The 25,964-nt window shown below is 41.1% G+C and overlaps 1 protein-coding gene across 1 annotated transcript in view; it reads left to right on the top strand.

The window, feature by feature from the left end:
* Positions 1-25,964, top strand: part of Cry1 (cryptochrome circadian regulator 1) — a 53,292-nt gene that overhangs the window by 15,163 nt on the left and 12,165 nt on the right. Inside the window, exons 3-4 of the mRNA XM_010637625.2 lie at positions 21,821-21,929; positions 25,700-25,842. Coding sequence (XP_010635927.1) covers positions 21,821-21,929; positions 25,700-25,842 — 252 coding nt within the window. The remainder of the gene's footprint in view (positions 1-21,820; positions 21,930-25,699; positions 25,843-25,964) is intronic.

Below are 25,964 nucleotides of genomic sequence, written 5' to 3'. Positions count from 1 at the left end.
GTGGAATCTTTAAAAATATTGAACTTGCTGTTTTTCTAGTAGAACAGTGGTTTGCAGAGGGGAAAGATAAATGGGGGAAGGGAGACATTGGTCAAAGGGTACAAAGTTTCATTTAGATGGAAAGAATAACTTCTGCTCATCTGCACAGCATGGTTCTGACTTTAGTTACTGTGTATTTCAGAGTAGCTGATAGAGGATTTTAGACCTTTTTACCACAAAGAAATGATAAATATTCGAGATGATGGATGTGGATTTGAATCATCCCACAATATGTACATGTAATGAAGTATTACATTATACCCCATAAATATACAGTTATTATTTTTCAATTAAACGTTTGAGGAATTTTAATACTTTTAGTCAAATTGCCCTCACAAAGGCCATAGCAATTTTAAAAGGCTGTAGCGTAGGTATTTTATAGCGAGCTGCCTTCCCTCCACCTGTCTCCATCTCCATTCCATCACAAAGCTCACATGCTTGCTTGGCATTTGTGCTTACTAATTTCCGTATCCAGATGACAGTGCTATTTCCTGTGGATGAATCCAGTATTCCCGACACTTTGTTCTCTGTTCTCTGGTGCCCTGGTCTTTCTAGGGGAAGAAACTTATTGGTAGTATGGCTTAAGCTAGACTTTCAGTTTTTGAATTAGTCCAACTAAGGAAATTTTTAAAAACGTACACCATTAGTTTCCACTCCATATCTGTCAGACAAGAATTATTCAGGGTGGTCTTGGTATTTATTTTGTAGGCCTCTGTCTTCCCCACCAAGAACTGTGACCTAGCTGGTTATGACTCTCATTAGCTGTGATTACCCTCTGATCACCTCTGGGTCTCCCTCTGACCTGTATGAATGCCTTCTAGACTGTTGTTTTCTTTAGTCCCTGCTGAGTGTTGAAAATTTTTTTCCAATCTTAGCCTTAAGTAGTGAGGCGGAAAAGGAAAAGAACAACCTACAGATTAGAAATTCATAATTCTTCTGAGTTCTAATTCTTTTTACCTATTTGTCAAGTAATTGATACCTCAGCTGAGCATATTTAGAAGCAAAATGATTCCCTGCTTCATACCTGTTCTTCTCAGCTCTAAAGCTAGAACTCTGGTGCTGTTCTTGAAGGCCCTCTTCTCCCTGCTCTACTTTAATATAAAATCCTATTGGATCCCCTTCCAAAATGACTTTAAATCTGTCCCCTGGCCTGCATTGTGTTTCTCTCTTAACTGTTAATTTAGAGTCCCAGTTGGTCTCTTGATTCTTTATAATCCAAGATCGCCCTTATTACTGCCATGGTTTTGTTTCTAAAGTTGGGTTCTCTAATTGAGCAAGAATGAAAACGCAACATTGATATTTTAATTTAAAATGAGTAAAATCTTATGTTAGATCAAATAGCATCATATATAATAAAACCTAGAATAGTAGATGTCAAAGAAACAAATAATAGTCAAGTTTTAAGTTGAAAAAATTAACCACTAGTAAGCTTCTTAGGAATTAGGAAAATGTTGCCTAAAAGATTAAAACTGTGAAGCTGTGGACGTGCACTGTTCTAGGTGAACAGGCACAGAAGCATGTGTCAGTGTTCTTTATTGTGTGATGCTGTTGGCTATTCTCTGCTGATGGTGCACAGTGGGGAAGAGTCGGTACTATTGAATATTGGCTTGAACATTCATAGATCCTCAATTCACAGTGGTTCTGTTTACAGTTTTTCAACTTGAAGTGCAGAGGTGACATGCATTCAGGAGACAGTACTTTGAGTTTGAATCTCTGCCAGTAGGAGAGTTCTCTGAGCAACGCTGGGCATGGCAGGAAGCCTGCTTGCCAGTCAGCCCACAGGCACGAGGGTAAAAACCAGTGCCCAGGGTGCTGCCAAGCTGTGGTGTCAGTAGATCAGATACATTAAATGCATTTTCAACTTCAGATGTTTTCAGCTTCAGGGGGTTTATTGGGATGTAAACCCAAATAAACTGACGAGCACTTACATATCTGCTTTATGTCTGAGTGAACACACTGGTGTGTGGTGTGAGCATGAAAGAGCACTGCTGAAGGAGAACTAGAGCGAGGGCTTGTTGTAATCACGTACAAGTGATAACATTTATGGTTTCTTTGTTTGTTTGTTTGTTTAACCTGTTTTAGACGGAAAAAGGCCTGTCCTTATTGGCATACTACTAGCTTTGAGTACCAAGGGACACCAAGTTGTGGTAGTAGAATAAAACAGTAAATACCTTAATGTAATAACTGGCAATTACATTTTCCTGAGTTACTTTATTCAGAAAAAGCAGTTGGGAGTCAACTTTTTATTAATATTTATTCATTGTTGAATGATATAAATGAATAGGATTAAAGTATACTAATCAAATGAAGATTTTTAGAGTTGGGAGTCAACTTTTTATTAATATTTATTCATTGTTGAATGATATAAATGAATAGGATTAAAGTATACTAATCAAATGAAGATCTTTTTAGTTTGCTGCAAAGGTCTACAATAGTGATAGCGAAACTTTTAGAAACGTAGTAACCAGACTGCAGCCCAAAACCCATTTATTTATCGCAAAGCACCAACACTGCAATTAAACCTGAACACTGAGGTTTTAGTTTAGAAAAAAACGGCTCACACATTAACCTCTTTTGTCTTGGAAGAAAAACACAATAACACGCATGCTATAGTTTTGCTACCACTGGTCTAGGAGCAGGCATGTCCAGTTCATGCTTCCTGAGCTGCATGTGGCCCTGCACAGCTGGTCACGTAGCCCCGCAAGACTGAACTTCCGGCATTATGATAGGATTTTTTTTTGGGGGGGGGGTTCTTGAGACAGGGTCTCACTGTGTAGTTGAGACTGACCTGGAACTCACTATGTAGCCCACGCTGGTCTTGAACTCACAGCGATCCCTCCTGCCTCAGCCTCCCAATTGCTGGGATTACAGATGTGTACCACCATGCCCAGCTATTATTTTGGGATTTTTAACCACACCGCTCATGACTCAGATGCCGAAGATCACCATGTAGGGAAGAATGCAGTGCAGTGCTGACTCTGCCTCCTGCTCTCAACACTCAGTCTTTTGGGTAGAAACCAGCTCCTGTGAGTGAGATGTTACATTGCTGGTGTGGCCTGATGGGTGAGGCACAGGGTCCAGTAAGAGTGGCTCTTCCTGCTCTACAGTGTGTGCCTGTGAAGACGGCTTGCTTGTTATTACTAAGCAAACAGGTAGGTTTTAATTATGAAACTTGGGCTTGTTGTGTTAACTTGTAACATAACGTTAAAAAGGAAGTTTCCTTCCTCACATACACTGATGGTATTAGGTATTTTATGTGTGGCCTAAGACAATTCCTCCTCACTCTCTGTGCAGCCCAGGTGAGCCACAAAGCTGGACACCCTGGGACTAGAGTCCAAGACTTCATTTCCCACTCAGAATCATATTATAAAAACAAAAGGTACTGGGTTGGGGATTTAGCTCAGTGATTCTACTGCCTGCCTTGCAAGCACAAGGACCTGAGTTCGATCCTCGGTCCAAAAAAAAAAAAGCTGGGCATGGTGGCTCATACCTGTAATCCCACCACTTGGGAGGCTAAGGCAGAAGGATCGCTATGAGTTCAACATCAGCCTGGGCTACATAGTGAGTTCCAGGTCAGTCTCAACTACATAGTGAGACCATGTCTCAAAAAAATAAAATAAAAAAGCAAAACAAAACAAAAAAACAAAAGGTACTTATTTTGAAATGAAGGATAAGATTAAAAATAAAACACCCCTGGGCCAGGGATTTAGCTCAGTGGAGCCACTACTGCCTCTCAACCATAAGGTCCCAAGTTCAATCCCCAGTTCCAAAAGAAAGATGAAAACATTCCTCACACACTGATGTTTCTGTGACTGCTAGTAATTTGCTTAAGTGGTATATCTTCAGGATATGTGAATTTCTTGAATAGGGCCAAAATGAATTTTAGTGTTGGAGATGATAGAATTTCTAAGCCAGAACTGATCGTTAAGTTTGACTGCTTCCAGTTTTTTTTTTGGGGGGGGGGTTCTTGAGACAGGGTCTCACTGTGTAGTTGAGACTGACCTGGAACTCACTATGTAGCCCACGCTGGTCTTGAACTCACAGCGATCCCTCCTGCCTCAGCCTCCCAATTGCTGGGATTACAGATGTGTACCACCATGCCCAGCTATTATTTTGGGATTTTTAACCACACCGCTCATGACTCAGATGCCGAAGATCACCATGTAGGGAAGAATGCAGTGCAGTGCTGACTCTGCCTCCTGCTCTCAACACTCAGTCTTTTGGGTAGAAACCAGCTCCTGTGAGTGAGATGTTACATTGCTGGTGTGGCCTGATGGGTGAGGCACAGGGTCCAGTAAGAGTGGCTCTTCCTGCTCTACAGTGTGTGCCTGTGAAGACGGCTTGCTTGTTATTACTAAGCAAACAGGTAGGTTTTAATTATGAAACTTGGGCTTGTTGTGTTAACTTGTAACATAACGTTAAAAAGGAAGTTTCCTTCCTCACATACACTGATGGTATTAGGTATTTTATGTGTGGCCTAAGACAATTCCTCCTCACTCTCTGTGCAGCCCAGGTGAGCCACAAAGCTGGACACCCTGGGACTAGAGTCCAAGACTTCATTTCCCACTCAGAATCATATTATAAAAACAAAAGGTACTGGGTTGGGGATTTAGCTCAGTGATTCTACTGCCTGCCTTGCAAGCACAAGGACCTGAGTTCGATCCTCGGTCCAAAAAAAAAAAAGCTGGGCATGGTGGCTCATACCTGTAATCCCACCACTTGGGAGGCTAAGGCAGAAGGATCGCTATGAGTTCAACATCAGCCTGGGCTACATAGTGAGTTCCAGGTCAGTCTCAACTACATAGTGAGACCATGTCTCAAAAAAATAAAATAAAAAAGCAAAACAAAACAAAAAAACAAAAGGTACTTATTTTGAAATGAAGGATAAGATTAAAAATAAAACACCCCTGGGCCAGGGATTTAGCTCAGTGGAGCCACTACTGCCTCTCAACCATAAGGTCCCAAGTTCAATCCCCAGTTCCAAAAGAAAGATGAAAACATTCCTCACACACTGATGTTTCTGTGACTGCTAGTGATTTGCTTAAGTGGTATATCTTCAGGATATGTGAATTTCTTGAATAGGGCCAAAATGAATTTTAGTGTTGGAGATGATAGAATTTCTAAGCCAGAACTGATCGTTAAGTTTGACTGCTTCCAGCACTTGATAGTTATGTTCATTTGGTTAAATAAAGCAATTAATGACATGCTAGAATATTTTAACAAAAATGTATATACTGGTGTGTATGTATAGCAAGAGAATTTGGAAAAATATTTTCCAAGTCTAAATCCAATGAAAGAATATATGGTTCATTGAATTAATCTTTCAGTATTTAAAATAGTTGCCTATCATGAAGTAAGATGAAGAGATCTTGGCAAAATATTATGGTCGGAAACTACTGTTTTAGTTATTAACTAAAATGCTTATTTTGTGTTAAAATTTGTATAGATTTTTCTATGCACCTGAGTAGTGGCTCAGTAAACTTTTTTTATTAAAAGTTTAATGAGATATAGAAAGCTTAGGAAACACATTTTTAAGAAAGCTTTACTTTGTCCCAGATTGCAGTTCTAATTAACCCCCAAATACGTGTAACTTTCTTTGCTTTTGGAAAAGAAAAATACAGTTTAATACGAACTGATAGCATTTAAAGGTCGTAGGCTGTATTCAGTCAGACCTGGAGCCAACACTTGGTTCCATCATTTACCCATTAACTTGTGAGATGTAGGTGGGATTAATTTTTCTAAGATTGTTTTTAGTAGAGATGCTACTACCTTTCTTCATTGTGTGCTGCTGCAACATAGCAGCACAGACTGTAATTCACAGTGGGTGGAAATGCATTTGGCTCGTGCTTCTAGGGGCTGAAGTCCTAGCTGGAGGGGCCGCGTGGCCAAAGGGCATATGACAGACACAGGCAGGTGCATCTCGCAGGAGGGCCCACCTGTCTTTGACTGCGACACCTCCTGCAACGAGGCACAGACCCCTCTGAGGGCAGGTTTCCCTGGGTGACCTCTTACAGCTTTCGCCTCATGGCACTGTTCGCTCTGGGGAGTACGTTTCCAGCAGATACCTGGAACGTGTTCAAACCAAGCACTGTGCATATCATGTAGTTATCTCGGGTTTAAGTGACATAGAGGAAAATCATTAGCACTGTGTCTGGGAAATGCTACTTGGTAAAAATTAGTGTATTTGTCATATTATCAATGCATGTAAATAGTATTTTATTCTTTATGTTACATGAAATAAAAAATGTTAAGAGATTGGTATCTCTGGTCCAGATTAAACTTGTTCTCCTCACATTATCTTTGATCTGCATGTTAACCAAAATATTTACTTATAAATATTTGTTTAAAACCTCCTATTATTTATAGACCAAGACTGGTAGACTGGCAAATTCTGTGGAGATCTTGTAACAGAATTGTAGTCAGCCAGCCTGCAGGTCTTTTTCATTTGGCTTGTTCCTAGGCTCTGTATTCTAGTTGAGGGCATTTTTAAACCTCAATACAGACTTTAACCTCTGTGAATTTACCTTTTTTCAACCCAGTTTTCAGCTACTTGGTATAATTCTGAATTTTATCATTGTGAGAACATTATTACTATTTATGTCAGTATGTATCATTTGATTTTATATATATACATATATATATATAAATTTCAGAGCCATAGTTGACTTTGGATGTCTATTTTATTTTTCAAAGTACTGTTCATGCCCCACTTTTGGTTATGAAATTAATTTTGTGAACTTCAGCCTACTGTCTTAGCTACTTTTCTCATTGCAGAGACAAAATACCTGACACCCAAAGTTATAGGAGGAGAGGTTTATTTTGGCTCCAGTTTGTGGAAGTTTTAGTCCATAGTCAGCTGGCTCCAAGGCAGGGTGGCGTGGCAGAAGGGTGTCACAGAGGAGAAAACAGTCCATGGCAGGCAACAAGCAGAGGGGCAGCAAGCTACAAGTGACAAGCAATAACAAAAGCTGTCTTCTTTCTGTCGCTTACGTCTTTACCCAGACTTCCCACCCTTACAGTGGGTAGCATTCACACCCAGGTGGGGCACCCTGAATCCTAGCTTTGCACCATGGACCTGTCTCAGCGTGACATCCTTAATGCCAGCATCACACACTCTAGATCCAACCAGTTCTGAAAAGCCCCACCTATGACATAGCCACAACACCTACCTTAAAAATAATGAAACACACTAGAAAATGGCAGGGAACATTAGGTTATAAAGGCAAGTTATTTTATAAAACTTACTTTATTTCCACAAAAATGTAGTGATTGGTGGCACTGAATCCACCTTATTATGAATTACTCTCAAAAAGTTTGAAAGTCACTGACTTATAAGTCTATTTACCATATGGGGATATAGGTTAGGATTAAATTCCTTTCCCCACACCATATCTGTACTAAACAGTGTTTTAATATAAAACATTGATTGCATTCCAAATCCGTGCTTCTCTGTATAATTGAAGGTAATGATGAAGTTGTCAAGAGATACACAGGTACAGAAAGCCTTTTGGTGTGTTTAATATTAGAGTCCTCATTCCAGGTAAACATTTATTCATTCAATAAAATACTTGTATACAATTCGTAGTTGAGAATATTCCTGGTTGAGAATGTTCTGGTTTTCTGTCTTCTTCACCAAACACATCGTTACATTTCCCATGTGTTTATCAGTCTAATAATCCTGTCAGAACATTAAATGAGATTATTTTGATATGATTTTTTTAATGCCTGCCATTTTGTTTCATTTTGTTGCTGGGGATTGAACCCAGGGTCTCATGTACACTGAGATGTGATGTACCCTGGAGCTACACCCCAGCCCTCTGTGCTCTGGAATAAGTTTTGTGTGTTTTATATTTCTAAACTGTATGTCTAGTAGCCAGCAGCCGTGTTATTTCCCTGGGGTGAGGAAGCAAACTTACTAGCTTACGCCATCCAAGAGCTGCCCTACAAATACCCGCTTGCAGTCAGATACATCGTCCTCATCTCTGGCCCTGTGTCTCTTCCCCATAAGCTCATTCATTGTGTCTGTTTCTCTTGCCAAGATGTGTATGCCCTGGGCTTCTGTTCTCTTTAGTTTATACATCCGGTTTAAAGCTTGTTGTTGGGGTGTGTGAGTTTACTGGGTGAGTGGAAGAGAACATTCTGTGTTCTGTCATTTATTAATATTATGCTGAGTTAGAGACTTAAATTCTCTGATAACTTTCCTGTCATGAGCATTAGTTTTTTGGGGTTTTTTGGTTTTGTTTTTGTTTTGTACCATTGATAGAACTTGGGTCCTTGTGCTTGCGAAGCAGGTGGTGGAACCACTGAGCTAAATCCCCAGCCCATGAGCATTAGTTTTAAAAGGGGTTAGTTACATTGTCATCTGTAGTTTTTTTGGGTTTTTGTTTTTTTTTTTTTTTGGCAGAACTGGGGATTGAACTCAGGACTTTGTTCTTGCCGTGCAGGTGCTAACGCCACTGAGCTAACTCTCCGGCCCATCTGTAGCATGTTTTCAGTAACTCCACTTTAACATTCCTGATACATAAAGACTTTTGTTCGCTTTTGCAGGGCTCCTTGATTATGTACTAATCCTCTCATCTTCAAAATTTGGACTTAGGAGAAAACTCTAATAGAGAGAGGCGTTCTTTCACTTCCCCAAGCCTGAGCATGGTTTTCTTGCTCATTCTCATCATAATTGTGTATGTAGCACTTTATCTTTTAAAACTCCAGTATTAAACATTGTTTCTGGATTTGCCTGCCCATCAACCACAGTCTGTTTTGTATCACTACGAAATACCAGAGGCTTGGTACTTTATAAAAATGGTTTTACTTTGGTTCATGATTCTGGTGGCGAGGAAGCGCAAACAGCATGGCGTCTGTCCACCCCACCACACACACACCTTTGTTACAGCTTGATGGAAGAGTGGGAAATGGAACGGCCACATGTGGCCGCATCTGGGGTGGCGTGGCGGTCTGGTGACCTGCTGTTCTCTCCTGAGAACTCACTGGCTTCGCTTCCCAGAGTGTTGCCCCACGATCCGGTCGCCTTCCGCCAGACCCCACCCCTTAAAGACCTACTGCCTCTCAGTGCCGCTGCTGGAGGTGAGGTGTGAGAGCTCAGACCACAGGAGCCGTGGTCCTGTCCCACGTTGCGCATACTGTGTGGGACGCCCTGTTAGAATGTTTCTCCTGGGCATGTATTGGGCCTCCTGCGGTTCTCATTCTCATCCGGTCAGCTCGCATTTCCAGTCTTGTCTGCGGAAGCATTGCTATTGTGTAACACTTTTTTTTATTTTTTGCAATATGCTGTGGTGCTCATATAACTGTTTCCTGTGCCATATCGTAAGTACTTGAGAGGCACCTAATTCAGTGACTTTCTTTCCTCGTTATTTTTTTTCTTACATATCTGACAGTCATCTCTAGTCATTAATTTCAGCCTAAAACATGTAATTTAGAAGTTTCTTTAGTGACATCTTTCAAAGGCAAACTTATCTTTTATCAAAATGCGTCTGTGTACTCTTGAAAGATATTTTGGTGGGTATAGAATTTATAGGTAAGGGTTGCTGGGTTGTTGGTTTCCAGCCAATTGAGCATGGCTTGAGGCCTGCAAATCTGGGAGCCAAAATAACCCTTTTCTCCTTAGAAGTTGATTTACTTGGAGATTTGTGATAGCCAGGCGATGCTGCCTAACATGCTGTGTAAAATTATACCCCCCACGTCCCTCTAGGCTGTTTGTTTTCTCCATGGAAATGATTACCCTCAAAATATAGTATGGTAGTTGAGGGGCTTGGGGTTATAACCAGGCTCCCTGGTTGCAGTATCCTGGTTTGGCCATTTTACCGCTCGTATGTCCTTGGGAAAATTTCTTACCCTGTATGTGCCTGTTTCCTCATTTGGAAATGGAAGTACCTGTGTCCAAGAGTCTGAGAATGTATCTGTAGAGTGCTTGGAGCACTGTCCTATACTTTGGTGATACCTGCAGCTGTCATCGTAATTGTTAGCTCTCGTGCAAACTGTTTGCTAAACCCCAGACAGACCAGAATGGTTACATGCACTGAGTCATAGGTTTTTAAAGGTAGAGTAAAGCTGGGGGTGGTGGTGCACACCTGTAATCCCTGCACTCAAGACTAAGGCAGTAAGATTGCAAGTTTGAGCCCATCTTGGGCAGTTTACCAAGATCCTGTCTCAAAATAATAGAAAAGGGCTATGGAAATGGCTCAGAGGAGGGACCTGGGTTCAATCTGAAGTACCACAAGAAAATAAAAAACAGTAATTTTTCAGTATTTTTACTCTTTTTCTGAGAAGTAGAAATTTGAAATAAGGCTGTTAGACTACAGAGGAGCATTATCCACAGATCTGGGACAGCGTGTTTGGGATACATTGTAGACAGATGTTACTTAGCTGTATGTAAATCCCTTAAAGCTTATATCTGCATCATATGCTGGATTTGGTCTAACCTGATGGAGTCGTAATCAGTGGTTTCTAAAATTAGGAATAAAATTTCTAAACTATTAATAGCTCTGTGATTTTTGAGATGAGAGAGAGAGAGGCATAAATGACAGATTACATTAGTGTAAATTGATTCCAGAAGCTAAGTAATTTGAATCTTTTGAAACCCTTATTAAATCTAACCATTTTTTTCTGAGTTTCTTTTTTGCTATACTGATTGAATTGAGATTCCTGTCTGTAGACAGTCAAGTTTAGTTTCTTCTTTTCCTGCCCCTTTACCTGTTACTTCCTGCTCTTCTGTTACCACACCTGTTAGGCACAGTAACACCAGGTAGGATGGAGACATCAGGGTGACAGGGGTCCGTGTTCTTCCCCGGCCTGAAGGGACTGCTTTCAACACCTCACCATGAGCATGTTTTCTTTCTGTGGTCAACTCCGTGGGTTCCATTTTTCAGGTTGAGGAAGTTCGCATCCCAGTTTGTTGAGGCTAAGTGGAGATTGTATTTTGTTGTTATTGTTTCTGCTTCTCTTCAATCGATCATGTAACTTTTCTTCTTTATTTTTTTAGAGCAGTGGAAAGTGCTTTAATTGTGGTAATTTGAATGTTTTAATGTGGGTAACCAGTTTTTGTTTGTATTTTGCAGTACTGAGGATTGAACCCAGGGCCTTTACACTAAGCTACATTCCAGGCCTTTTTAAATTTTTGAGACAGGGTTTCACTAAGTCATTAAATTGTTCGGGAGAGACTCAAATTTATAACTCTCCTGCCTCAACCTCCCAGAACACTAGGATTACAAGTTTGTGCCACCATGCCCAGTTAGTAACTTTGGGGGGCGGGTACTGGGGATTGAATTTGGGCCCTTGTGCTTTCGAGGCAGGCACTGGAAAAGTTACTTTGATCAGCATGTGCTTTTTATGTATAATGTTGGGTTTGGCTTGCTAATGTAACATGATTGTGAATGAGATTGGTTTGTAGTTGTCCTGTTACATTGATTTGGTGTCAAGGTAAATTTAACCCTACGAGATAGACTGAGGAGTGTTTGTCTTTTCCTTTCTTCTATATGAGTTAAGAATCCTCTGTATAGCAGGGTGTAGTGTGCATAACCATAATCCCTGAACTCTGGGAGGCTGAGGCAGGAGGGTTAGAAGTTTGAGCTTGGCCTGGAAACTTGGACCCTGTCTCAGAAAGGGGCAGGGGGTACCCTAAGGATGCAGCTCTGTGAAAATCTCAGTGCCCAGGGCCATACTAAACATAAAGGAGTCCTCTTAATTAGAACTATCTGCTCCCTAGATGTTTGCTGGAATAGGTCTGTAAAGTTGGCTGGATTTTTAACTGATTCAGATTGAGACCATTGTATTCTTTTGCTCTTGAGCCCAGTTTGGTAAATTTTAAATTTTCTCATGAGTAAGTTTTAGCAAGGAATTTATTTGTGTAAAATTACTTATACCATCTTGTATTTAATCCCAGAGATATCTAGATCGTGCCCCCTTTACTCCTTTTGATTTTTTTGAGACGGTTTTGCTTTGTAGTTCAGGCGGCTTTGAACTCACTGTGCAGCCCCGGTTGGTCTCCAAGTCAGGGGATCCGCCTGCCTTAGGCCCCAAGTGCTGGGATTACTGGCATGCACCACTAATCTACAACTCCTGTTTTACTCTTTTATTTCTTATTTTGCCTCTCCTCCTAGATTATAAATTTGTGTGCTATTTTCACTAAATGTCTGATCGTCATCATTTTCTGTTTTTTTGACTTGGTTCCAAGTCTGCTCCTTAGCGAGGACTTAATTCCGTGTGTTTCCTTCTCGAGGCCTGCTGGCCCTCTGGCTGGGCTTGACCAGGAGTTCGGTGCCCAGGTGAGCCTTGGGAGGTGGGGCCGCGTTGGCGGTCTTCAGGCGCTGAGGCCGGCACCTCACCTCGGAAGGGAGGGTCTCGCTGCTGGGGGCGTGCGCGCTTCTGCCTGCGGGGGATAGAAGCCTTCCCTGTGATCTCCCCGCTGGACTTAATTCCGTGTGTTTCCTTCTCGAGGCCTGCTGGCCCTCTGGCTGGGCTTGACCAGGAGCTCGGTGCCCAGGTGAGCCTTGGGAGGTGGGGCCGCGTCGGCGGTCTTCAGGCGCTGAGGCCGGCACCTCTCCTCGGAAGGGAGGGTCTCGCCGCTGGGGGCGTGCGCGCTTCTGCCTGCGGGGGATAGAAGCCTTCCCTGTGATCTCCCCGCCCCTGTCTCGGTGGTGACTGAGTGCAGTTGACCTGTGCAGGACGCCAGCTTCAGGGCGCATCTCCCTGCTCTGCATGTCTGTCTGCATCTGTCTTCTCCCCTCCACGCTCCACAACATGCCTCCTGCCCTGTGTCTTTCTTTTTGTTTTTGCTTAATATTCATGAGCTTCTGGAATTGGTAGCAGTCAGACTTTCTGGAGTATTCTCATTTCATACCTCTCATTCGGCAGTAAAATTTAAGTCCTTATTTTGTGATTGCTTTGATGGAACTTTTTCTGTGGTACATCTTTGAAGTATGGGTTGGAGTTGAGAATCCAGAGATTTGTGTGCGTGTTAAGATTTCCCTCTTTAGGTCGTAGCAAACGTGCAATTACTTAAAATGAAGTGCTATGCTTGGTGTTTGGGACCACATGAATTCCTGAACTATTATTGAGATTACATCATCATGAGATTTTTATAATAAAAATTATCTTTGAATAACTTTAGATTGAGAGAAAATGTTCAAAGGTAACAGAGCTCCTGTGTTCTATTCCTGGTCCCTTCGGGTTAGCATCTTAGACGCTTTTATTAAAACCACAATAGGGCGGGGATTTAGCTCAGTGGCTCTGTACCTGTCTTGCAAGTTCAAGGTCCTCAGTTCGATCCCAGTACACAGGGGTGGGGGGCACTAACTGAGCCTCAGCCTGTCGTTCAGATCTCTACCTACTACTGTTGTTCTCCTGCCCAACAGCCCCACAGGGCACCACATTGCACCTGCTTGTAGATTTCTTCTGTGACGTTTCTGAGGCGTCCTTTGTTTTTATGACTTTGGTGGTTTTGAGTGTTGTTTATACACTTAGTAGATGGCCTTGAATTGGATTTTGTCTGATTTTTCTTTTCATCGCATCATTCACTGTGACTGACTCAGCCCTGCTGATGTTTGTTGTGGTCTGGGATTTGCCATGACCCCGCCAGGCTCCTCCACTGCGCAGTTACTATTTCTCCCTCTTCACATAGGGGTAAACATTGTTTTCTTTACACCCAGGCTGGTTAAGGCAGCAGGTTTTCCTTGTCTTACTCTGCAGCCTAAGATTTATGCCTTATTTATACCGGAATTGTAGGGAGGCTTTTACAAGCCAGGCTTTTTATTGAGGATCTGTTGTTAGCTCCCTTCCTTTGGGCTGGTGGTGGGTTTTGATCCTGTCCTCATCAGCCAGGACTAGACTCAAGCTCCCCAGGACTCTGTAGAAGTCCACAGGGTACCTCCCGGGCCTTCTGACTGCTGGGACCTCCATGACTCATTTTAAGAAGTGGTATTGTTTGTCACACTATTTGTCAGGTTTCTTGATCCAGTGTCCTGACAACAAGAAAGTTGATAGCAGGCTTTGTTTGGCATTGATTTGAATGCATTTTGAGCTGTTAACCTCTGAACAGGTTACCCTGAGCTGTGCATCACTGGGCAGCGTGTTTGTTAGGTACTGTGTCTGTCTGTCTGTCTGTCTGTCTGTCTGGAGCATTGCCCAGGCAGGTATTATTCCAACCAGTCGATTCTTGCATTGAATAAATTAGATAAAATTGTGGGTTTTCTATTTCCTGTTTTATAAAAACAATATACAATTTTTAATCATCCTGTATTTAAATATTTAGACTAATAAGTGGTTAAAACTGGGTTGAGAGTGATACACTTTTTTTTTTGTACCCCAGAACTCAGGACCTTCCACTTGCAAGGCAGGTGGCAGAACCACTGAGCTAAATTCCCAGCAAGAGTGATATGCATTTTATTAGAAAATATGTACTGATGGCCATTCCCCCAGCCTCCTTTCCTCATCCCCACCCACAGCTCTTATGTGTTTCCTTAATCTGAGCATACTGTTTTCTCTGCTTTGGGTGTCCTTTCCTGCCTCATCCTCTTGATTACCTCTGGATTCCAGGTATCATTCAAATGCCGTATTCCTGGAACACTCCCCATCCCTTCCCTTCCATACACATACGTTGAGGTTTGTTCTGAGCTGTGCAGTATGCTCTTTGCAGTATAATTCACCATAGCCGGCCGTGGTAGCACACGCTTGTAATTCTTGCACTCTGAAGGGCAAAAGCAAGAGTATCCCAAGGTGAACCCAGCCCAGGCAACTTAGCAAGACCCCATCTCAAAAATTAAAAAAAGAAAAATGGTCTGGGGACATAGCTCGGTGCTGTATGTATGTGTATTTAACCACGTGGTGTGAATATCAGTGCTGAGATACCATGGTGAGTGTTATTATGGTTCATCCTTCCACTGTTCTTCCTGTAGATGGTTTATGCTTTCCTTTCTTCTTGTAGTCTGATTGGCTGTGTAACTCACTTTGACCAATTAAATGTGAGTACAAATGCCTTCACTTGTCTGTAATATAATATGAGTGAGAAGCTTTAGTTCTTAAAAATGTGGAGATCTAGGAGTAGTTTGTTGCCGTGGTGTGACCTTAGCTCTTCCACACTCGCTGACATACGTGCCCAGCTCCCATCTTGAGGGTAAAAATTGTATTTAGACATCTTTATCTCCTGCAGCTGTCAGATTAACTTTGCTGAAGCTTTTGGGTAATTACACGCTCTGGGAAAGTGGCATCATATGGTACAAGCAGCACAGGTTTGGGGTCAGATGCATCCAGATTAACTTTTACCTGATTGCGTAGTGGAGCCTGGAAAATGTGCTTAGTGGGTTTTTAATTCCATCATTTTAAAAATTGAGATACTTATAGGGTTGCTGAGGATATAACATATGTAAAAGTACCAGCCAAGTAGACATGCAGAGAATATCCTTTCTTTTTCATATTTTTTCTCCACTGACTATCGAATCAAGTTTTAAAATCCCTTTCTCTTCCCATCACTTGTTGATTTATTTGGTTGAATACTCACTTAACTCCACTGCAGATCAGGAATTGTCCGGCCCTGGAAAGTGGTAAATAAGCCATATGCATCACAACCCAGTGGCCAGTCATCCTCCTTCTCTTATCTCCTGCTGTTCACATCGTGCTGCCAAGTCCTGAAATTTCTCCCTCATTGCAGAAAAGGAAGTAGAATCCAGAAGTGGTTTTCCATAGCATATAAACGCTATCCATCTGAAACTCAGACCACGGCAGTGTCTCTAAGAACACGTTCTGCTGTGCGTATGGACAATGTGTTCAAGGGACTCTTGGGTGTGAAGTTCCCATGAGCACCGGAACTTCACCAAAAATCAGTAAATGAAGTTACCTAAATAATGAACATAGCACTCTTCAGTGATTTAGTATTGTAGGAATTTTGTAGAGGTATTTTTGGGTGTCACAGTGATTGGAGGAGAATAGTGGAATTAGTGTCGAGAGACTTAGACTCTCCTTTTTTATGATAATACACAGTATCTAGAACTCTGACTTTGTTTCTAAATTCAACTTTGTTATTTCATGTGGAGGACAGAAGATAATCTCCATGTGGGTTTTGGTGGTGCTGGTTTATAGTCTTCAGATCAGTTCTCTGGGGTCAGTAATAAATTGTTTTGGTTTAGATTATCTAAGAGTAGTTTTCATTTCTGTACGTATGATAAGATATATTTTAGAAACTAAAGTGCAGAGCCAGATGGCTTTATTCCCAAATGCCCTGTTTTCACAAGCAGTAGGATTATGTTGTATCTCGCCATTGCCTTTTTTAGACTACTTTATAGAACTAGAAATACTAGTTATATAAGGCTGTAAGTGGGTCACGGTGATGAGTGTGCTAAACCACCCAGTGGTTGCTATAGCAATGACCTACTTTAAGAAACTATTTCTGTTGATTCATGTTGAAATCATCTTTTGGAGGTGGTACAAGAAGCCTTACTGCAAGCTATTGGGTTTATAATAGCAATAAGCAGTGATTTCTGGAGGAAAAAAAATGTTTTTGGTGTTTAAAGAAATGTATTCTCTCACCTAATACCTCTTCAACTTATTTAAAGTGGTATACATTCAGGGTTGTAATTAAATAGCATGAGAACTGTGACATTGTATACAGTTACCTGAAGGATTATAATTTGTTCTGCTGTCTGGTCTATTTAAAATCAATCTGTAGACGGGCATGGTGGCCCACGCCTGTAATCCCAGCACTCGGGAGGCTGAGGCAGGAGGATTGCTGTGAGTTGGAGGCCAGTCTGGGCTACATAGTGAGCTCCAGGTCAGTCTCAACTACATAGTGAGACCCTGTTTCAAAAAACCAAAACCAAAACAAAACAAAATCAATCTGTAGCAGTAGCATTACTAGCTGAGCCTTTAAGTGGGTGTAGGTCAAGAAAACAGTATATATTATGTGCCAAATGGGATGTCTGAAAATGTCTCATTTAAATTATATCCTATATATTTTAATGGAATATGTAAATCATTTATTTCATTCATATTGAGTGCCTCTGTCATGCCATATGTAAAAGTTGCAGTTGGTGTGTTCTCTGAAGCACATTGAATTTGAATGCAGAGACCTTACTCGTTTCCTAGCTGAGAGCAAAAGATGAAGGATTAAATTTTCCATAGTTTTCAAGTAACATTTTTCATTTAGCAGTAAAAAGAAATCACACCTCTCCTTCAGTTGGTACTTTCATCCCAGGCTGTTGGAGGTTTTGTAGAGAACTTCTGAGAAAGAATGAGAGATTAGTTGGTTCAGAGTGCTTACTGCACTGCACCTTTTCCATAAGCTCATGTTACATCCACATTAATGTGGGCCTTGTCACTGGGAGAGCACGAACCTTGGTTCAGAGTCACATTCAGATGAAGTTGTGTGCGCTCAGTGATTCTGTACAGGTGCAGGACTCCAACTCTGTCTTCTGTTGTCATCCCTGCATATTTATTTTTAGAAGTATATAGTTCTTTTTTCAAAAATAGAAATTATTAAGGGAAAATAATGATATCTTCTGTTTAATCGATATCTTCCAGATGCTAGTGATTCTGTTAGATTATTGTGTGCTCTTCATAATCTTTATAAACAGTCACATAAGACAACCTTACTAGGTCATTTTATCCTATTTCTAATCTTTTCAACAAGTTCTATACATGATGAAATTTGCCAAATATAGAAACCAAGACAGGTTAAAAAATTGTGTAGCACAAGAGACAGACAGACAGATAGAAAGATAGATAGATAGATAGACAGAAAGATAGATAGATAGATAGATATAGATAGAGATAGATAGATAGATAGATAGATAGATTAGATAGATGGATGGATGGATGGATGGATGAAGTACAGTTTGAAAGTTTCTCTTGGATGAGGTACAGTATATTCTGTGACAGTTTAGAGGGTAGACTTTCGGCTGTAAAGCAGAAGATTTAGCAATGTAAGAAGAGGTGGGAATTGGCAGAGGGATTCCAGGCCCAGGAAGGAGCATAGAACAAATTCCAGGAAGCTGAATGTTTAGGAACAAGAGAAATACTTTGGCTTGGTGGAAAGTAAAGGGTCTTGGAACCCTAGGTTCATGGCCATGAAATAATTGTTTCTTTATTATGTGAGGAATGAGTCTTGAAGACCTTTGTACAGTAAAGCCTGCTTCATGAAGACTTCGTATTGTGTACTAAAATGGATTACATTGGACCGAGATTGTTGGTGAACAGGTTTATTTCAAGGCATTACAATAAATAATAGGAGGAAGAGCTAAGAACTAGAATTATTTTATCCAAAATAGAAGTGGGGGGCTGGGGATTTAGCTCAGTGGCTCTGCTGCCTCTGTCTTGCAAGCACAAGGACCTGAGTTCAATCCCCAGTACAAAAAAAAAAAAACAAATATTGGATGAGGTACAGTATATTCTGTGACAGTTTAGAGGGTAGACTTTCGGCTGTAAAGCAGAAGATTTAGCAATGTAAGAAGAGGTGGGAATTGGCAGAGGGATTCCAGGCCCAGGAAGGAGCATAGAACAAATTCCAGGAAGCTGAATGTTTAGGAACAAGAGAAATACTTTGGCTTGGTGGAAAGTAAAGGGTCTTGGAACCCTAGGTTCATGGCCATGAAATAATTGTTTCTTTATTATGTGAGGAATGAGTCTTGAAGACCTTTGTACAGTAAAGCCTGCTTCATGAAGACTTCGTATTGTGTACTAAAATGGATTACATTGGACCGAGATTGTTGGTGAACAGGTTTATTTCAAGGCATTACAATAAATAATAGGAGGAAGAGCTAAGAACTAGAATTATTTTATCCAAAATAGAAGTGGGGGGCTGGGGATTTAGCTCAGTGGCTCTGCTGCCTCTGTCTTGCAAGCACAAGGACCTGAGTTCAATCCCCAGTACAAAAAAAAACAAAAACAAATAGAAGTGGGGAGGGAGCAAGGGGCTACATACTTATGCAGTAGTGCTGACTGTAGGAAGACGCTGTTCCAAGAGCTTCACGTTAATTTATTCAGTTCTCACAAAACATTGCTATGAATCTTGTTACTGTGCCAGTGTTACAGATGATGAAATTAGATACTCCTTCTCAGGACTGACTGAAACACAGTGCTTGTTGCTAGACTTGTTAAATTGTGAGGATGCCTACACAGTGGGATACTATGGAATTGAAAATTTATACCAATTCAGCATATATCATCCAGGTTCAGAGTAGAGATAGTATATCTCATTTTTGTTCTATTTCGGAGGAGTATGTGCTGATTATAAACTTTAAACTTCTTTTGAAGTTTGAAAAAATTTTGTTTCCCACCCCTCTCCAGGGTAGATATCATTAATAACCTTATGCATGTATAAATGTGAGTAGCTGCAAAGGACAGTGTTACCATTTTCTCTTCTTACTGATATTTTCTACTTAAAGTACCTGAGTACAGAGTGTATTTTTTTTATTTTTTTGGTACCAAGGATCAAACTCAGGATCTTGCACGTACAAGGCAGGCTCAGTGCCACCAAGCTAAATACCTGGCCCTCAAAGTGAATTATTTTTAAGTGCCTATATTTGAGTCCACTATACCCTATAATTTTGGGATGAAATCAGAGATACAAAATATGATGCTGTGGGAGAAAATTAATGACATCTGTGGAAGAAACACACCATATCTGAATAGAGCTTCTTTTCACTGTTTCATCAAGTGACAAAACAAAAATAATTCTTGGGCTATAGAACTTCCCATTGTGACACATTACTTCAGTCTGTATTGTCTGTGGACATTTGTTTGGTTCATAGAGTAAAAATTTACTGAAAAGCATTAAGAATGTTTGCTTAGCTTGTGAATAAGAAACAAAAAAAGGATCTACTGTTAGTCAATCCACACTCAGTTCATTTTATGAGTTAATCATGTCCTTTTGTTTTTCTTTTCCCATCTTACCTATTTTACCACATAGAAACATTTGCACCAAAAAGTTAAATGTGAAGAACTCTTGCTACTTATTACCAGCTCTGGTAAATAAGGTTCACCAAAAATTTGGATTATCTTCATCTTGGATCAAGGATTTTAGTTTTGTATTGTTTAAGTTTAAGCAATTGTAAAATTCTATTTCATTGAACTTCTTGATTTTTGGTCTAAAAACTCTTTTGCTAAGCAAATATATTCAATTAGACGCTCCCCAACCGACATCACTGGACATGATGTTATTCGTGGTTGTGGATAGTTTTGTGAAACCTGAGTGCCTCTAACAGCGGCTGCCTCCTCCCCACAGTGTTTGCACATTGGGAGTTGTGGGTTGGGTGGGGATTGTTTGTGGAGGCAACAGTGAACCAAGACAGCAGGAGGACGTGATGAAGGGCAAGTGTGGAAACTGAGAGGGTTTTCTCTGTCAGTCCAGCGGTCCCATGAGGTGTCTGCCTCTGAAGTGGGGCGCCGTCTCCTACATGCCTGTAGGTACAGGAAATGACAGCTGCCGAGGGGAAACGAAACTGCGTTTCGGAAAACCAGCAAGGATTTGGGCCAAGTGATGAGATCTGAATGAGCAAAGAGAATAAAATCAGAACAGTGCTGTTGCCCAGTAGGACTTTGTCCTGCAGTAGCAATGTCCCACATCTGTGCTGTCCACATCCATGGCTGCTGAGGCCTTGAAATGTGGGTGGTGTGGTGAAGGAGCCGGATTTTACCTCCTGTCAGTATAAATGACCCGCCTGGCTGGACAGTGCCTTCCCAGACTCTGTCTCCCCTTTCCTCTTTCCTCCTCCTCACAAGTGAGACAAGCCACTCTTTTCAGTGAGCATTCGGCCTGTAGAAAAGGCGGGAACACGTTTACTCTTAAGTGTGAGAACATAAAAAAGCACAGTAGAGAGGAAACCATGTGTATAACTAAGCACCAGAATGTAGGTGATGAGCCCTCGGGGAGCTGGGCGGTGTCCATGGCAGCAGGCGTGCGGGAGGCCGGCTCGGGACTGCCTGAGTCTCAGGGCTGACCTGTGCAGGCGTCGTCAGTCCGTAGCCCACAGGAAGTCTTTTTAAACATTGATCTGGTATCTCTACAGCCAAGTTTGTGCAGCATAATGTGGCATCTATGTGTTCCTTTTTATGTAATTAGATTAGAAATGTGAAATGGGCATTGTGATGTCTGTCACAGAAATTCCCAGTGAGGTATTCATGCTCTTCCACTGTTCCCTCGGCAGAGTCATGAGAGGGTGTCTCCTTTCTGGTCCCTTCGCCGCGCTGGAGTCGCTCCTACTGCCCCAGAGCTGCCACCCGCAGACCCTCTTGCCAATTTTTTCAGATAGTCTTTTATATAAAAAGTCATTTTCATATGGGAATATTTCATTATGTTTAAATAGTAAAATAGGTTCATTGAATTGCTTTGATAGTTTAACATAATTTTTATTTTCACAAATTAAAGTTTTGGTAGCATTTTTTGTTTGGTTTTTCAGTGCTGACGATTGAACCCAGAGCCCTTGCACTGAGCTGTATCTCCAACTCTTTATTTTTCATTTTGAGACTAAATCTCTCTGAGTTGCCCAGGAAGCACTTGAACTTCAGACCTCCTGCCTCAGCCTCCAGAGTGCGGGCTTAATCCACCTCCATGCCTAGCTTAGCAGTCACTTTTGTTTAATGAATGTTAGTGATTTCACTCCAATCTCCACTAAAGCACTGGAGAACTTATACTGTCATTTATTAAAACTTTGTTTTCTAGGAACAGCAATTTATATATCAGTAAAGGGTAATAGGGGGTTGGCAACTCAAGACTGGGGGGAGAAAAACTGATTTTGCAAAAGTTTATATCTTAAGAATTTTAATATGTTTTTCACCCTAGATTTTTGCTTCAGTGTCTTGAGGATCTTGATGCCAATCTACGAAAATTAAATTCTCGCCTGTTTGTGATTCGTGGACAGCCAGCAGATGTGTTTCCTCGGCTTTTCAAGGTAATTTGAAAAAATAATAATCATTGTCAAGGAAGATAGTATATGTTCCATAAGTGGCTTTCCCAGAAGTAACAGCTATTCCCAGTTTCTTTTGTGTTCGTTGGAAATATTTTGTGCATAAACAAGGATTTGTGTGTGTGTGTGTATAGCCCGTGCCTCGCTTTCTGAGGTTGTTACGTTTGTCAGACTTTTCAGTGACTCCGTGGTACCTAGTATAGTTACACTAAAGTTTCTTTAACTAATTTTCTGCTGAGCACAGCCCTCGAGTGTATACAAATACCAGGGAAGAGTCGGGCCTCCGTGTTCTCGTCTCTTTTCACATGTGCCGGTGTATTCGTGGGATAATTCTTAGAACAGGGATTTCTAGGTGAAAGGGTTGTAACTGTTGACATCTTAATAGTAATGCAAAATTGTAGTGTGATAGTTTTTTTTGTTTTAACCTAGCAGAGTCTTAGCAATCTCTTAGTCTTCTTGCCACCTCTTTCCAGATAAAGAAACGTTAGACCTGGATAGACTGACCGACTTGCTCAGGACCATGCAGTCGGCTCAGGAAGTGCTCAGACCAGAAACTGGTTTTCCTGGCTGCCCCTTTTATGTTTTCCCTTCTATTTACTACTGTTAGAATTGCTAAAAGTATCTGCTTTTGTTTTGGGGGTTCTTTTTGCAGGTGTTTGAGTCATCATATTTTTGTAACAGAAAGGTTTCTGATCCTAATACAGAAGAGGAGCATCTGTTTCCCTAAATAACATCTCAGTGTAGAAGTCAAATTGGTAACCCCTGGCCTTTCTTTTCTGCTGGTCTCACAGAAGCGTTGCTGTCTAGAGCCTCGCTAATGTAACCATGTTGGCCAGTGAACTGTATTACTAACTAAAGATGGTTCACAATTGTATCAAGGCTTTAATGTAACCTAGGAATATGGAAGAGTTCTAAGAAGAAAGTGTATGTGAAATAATAATAGTTCATCAATAACTCATGAGTATGAAAGTATGTGTGTGCAGTGCTTCAGCCCTCTCTCTGAGTCGTATTAGTTGCTTTAATTTTTTTTTTTTTTTTTTTTTTGGTACCAGAGATCAAACTCGGAACTTTGCACTTAATAAAGCAGGTGGCAGAACCACTGAGCTACATCCCCAACTCAAAATAACAAAAATTTTGACTAACTTTTTAAGCCAGCTTGTCTTTTGTATTTTTTGTTTTGAAATTTCTCCTAATCAAAAGAGACCATTGGATCAAACTGTGGTATGCACTTATGTATGTCTTGTCATTTTAGCAGAGAGGAGGTGGTTTTAACATGGGCCATGGGGTACAGACACATGAAACACACAGAACACTCACCTTTAGTTTTCCTTCAGCTGCATACATTGGTCTGTATAAAATGCTTCTTAGGAAAATTTCCTTTCAGATTTATTTACTATGTACAGAGCCATTGAAAGAATTCATTTCTTATTGAATTAATTAATGTTTATTTTTTGTTTAGAGACACTAAATACATGTGGTTCTTAAAAGTCTGAAGAGTTACAGAGTTAAAACCAGGCCTCCCTGACAGTCCTGACCGTCAGTGCCGCCCGCACCTGTGGCTTCGGAGGGAGAAGGTCCCTTTGTCAGGGCCTGGTGACTCAGTAGGTGTCGGTTTGACCGTTCTAGTTTAGGCAGAGGGTGACTGGCCCTGTTGCCCACAGCAGAGGTGCACTGGTAGCCATTCTGTGGTCTGGACGGTGGGGGCCCCAGCACTGCCGGCCCTCGCCCTCACACCCCTCTATGGCTCACTCGCTTTGCCCTGCTGCTGCTGCTGTCTGGCACCTTCACGTGTGTGTCCGCAGGCGTGGCTAACACACTCGGGGTTTTTACCAGATTTTCCTCAGTTAAACTCTGACTTCATATAGGTGACAAGATGGCCTTTTCTCTTTATTTTCTTTCTATGCTTTCCTGAAGAAGCAATAATGTTTAGGAGGCACTAATGGGTAAACTTGAATGGCACTGTCATTATCGGTTTGAGAGTCTGAAATATTAATTTTAGAGAACAAGTACATAAATCTTTAAGACTTCTCATTATATCCAAGAAGCAGACATGTGCCTGACATCTTTATAGATGAGCACAGTGAGGCGTGATGTTTGGTTTAAAACCACACAATAAAAGAAGTGTAAGCCACTAACATTTCACCATTAAATTTATATTATACCTGTTGGGTTACTTGGATCTTGCTTTTATAGTGCACGACACATACATGATAGAATTCATTGAGCAGGGAGTGACTGAGTTCCTGCTGTGTGTGCGGCGGTGTCTGAGGATGGGAGAGACGGTACTAAAGCAAATAGGAAGGGCTCCTGCCTTTGCAGAACCCACTGTAGTGGAAAGGAGGTAGATGTAGATCGTAAACAAATATGTAACCCTGGAACATCGGGCTGTGATGGGTGCCAGAGAGAAAAATTACGTGAGAGAGTGAGCACCAGCACGCGAAGGGCTGTTACTTTGTGTGAACTCATAGCAAGGCCACCTGGTACTCTGATGCCAGAGCAAACAAGAAGGGGTCAGCCAGGCAGCTTTCTTAGGTGTGGCACATTGAGTCCAGTATTTTCCTGGTTTGTCTCTATAACTTGTTTTGAACAAATGTCGGAGGATATGTTGTCCAAGTTCCAGATCCTAGGCTTCCCTCAAGTAACCTCACGACTTCTACCTTCCACGGAAGGCAGCGATGCTCTTTCCACTGTGTTATTGATAGAAAGTGCCAGCGCTCATAAAAGGAGAGTGAAAGGAACAAGAGCATAAGTCAGTTTGATATGTGTGGGACAGTGAAGCCAAGACGACAGAACACACACTGATTTCCGGTGAAGGGAAGAATTCATCAAGAAGACCACATGCGGTTAACTGCAGCAGACTGAACTCTCGTACATGACATTATCTGACTTCAACAGAACTAAATTAAAAATGTGTAACCACAGAAGAGCAAATATTTACAATTGAATGATGACGCATTTTGGGAAACAGCCCCTGTCTAATCTGTAGGGTTGGGGGAATACATTGTGTTACTATATACTCAGTTAAATAATGGTAGATTGCAGGTTTGTTTTATTTCTGAAATTAGCCAGTAGATGTAACATTTTAAAAGCTTGCACTATCTGTTTGAGAAAATCATTTAATTAAGCCTTCATGTCCTTGTTTAAAATCACAGGTGCAGACCTTTATTAATATTACCCTGACATTCAATAAGTAGCTGCTATTATTATTATTATCTCCAGATTTTTTACAGGTAACATCTTTTAATCAGAAGTAAAATATTTCCAGACACAGTACCTCAGCAAAGCAAGTGACACCGTGTCCATAGTCAGAGGTGTGTTACAGAGCATTCTCTGAATCTGCAGCCTAAGTGCAGGCTCGTGGCTGGCTGATTCTGAGCAAATCCCTAGTTGAAAAAATAACCTTATCTGCAAAGGGCAGAGAGCAACCAAAGAGCCACATTCTGCCTGAGTTGTTTTGAGAATGGGACAAGATAATGAGTTATAAGTAATTGGAAAAAGTAAAGTGCTGCCCAGACACATTCAGCATTAGAGTTAGACTTGTGATTGGTTAGTACCCAGCGCAGCACATTGAATCTAGTAAATATACATTTGTTGTTTACATTTTTAATTGATGGAGTGTACTGTTTTCTTCCTTCATACTTGAAGTGTGATATGTGTATAACCCTTCGGTGTATGGCTTTTGAGCTTTTTATTTACTGTTATCACAGAAAAAACAATTGTAAAGCTGGTGTACACTTAGTCCTCTCTTGTTTTAGGAGTGGAATATCACTAAGCTTTCAATCGAGTATGATTCTGAACCCTTCGGAAAGGAACGGGATGCCGCAATTAAGAAACTGGCTACCGAAGCTGGAGTGGAAGTCATCGTACGAATTTCACATACATTATATGACCTAGACAAGTAAGGTTTGCTTTTATCTTGCTTTGTTCTGTTTTGTTTTGCTTTGTTGTACTAGGATTGGACCCAGGGCCTTCACATTAGGCTATATCTCCAGCCCATTTTTGAACTGTTTTTAAGTTATT

This window comes from Fukomys damarensis, unplaced genomic scaffold, assembly GCF_012274545.1.
Source record: "Fukomys damarensis isolate Sample0158 unplaced genomic scaffold, DMR_v1.0_HiC HiC_scaffold_15, whole genome shotgun sequence".
In the NCBI taxonomy this organism is placed as follows: Eukaryota; Metazoa; Chordata; class Mammalia; order Rodentia; family Bathyergidae; genus Fukomys; species Fukomys damarensis.
Note: the sequence above shows the minus strand (reverse complement) of the source record. Positions and strands in the feature narration are given on the sequence as shown.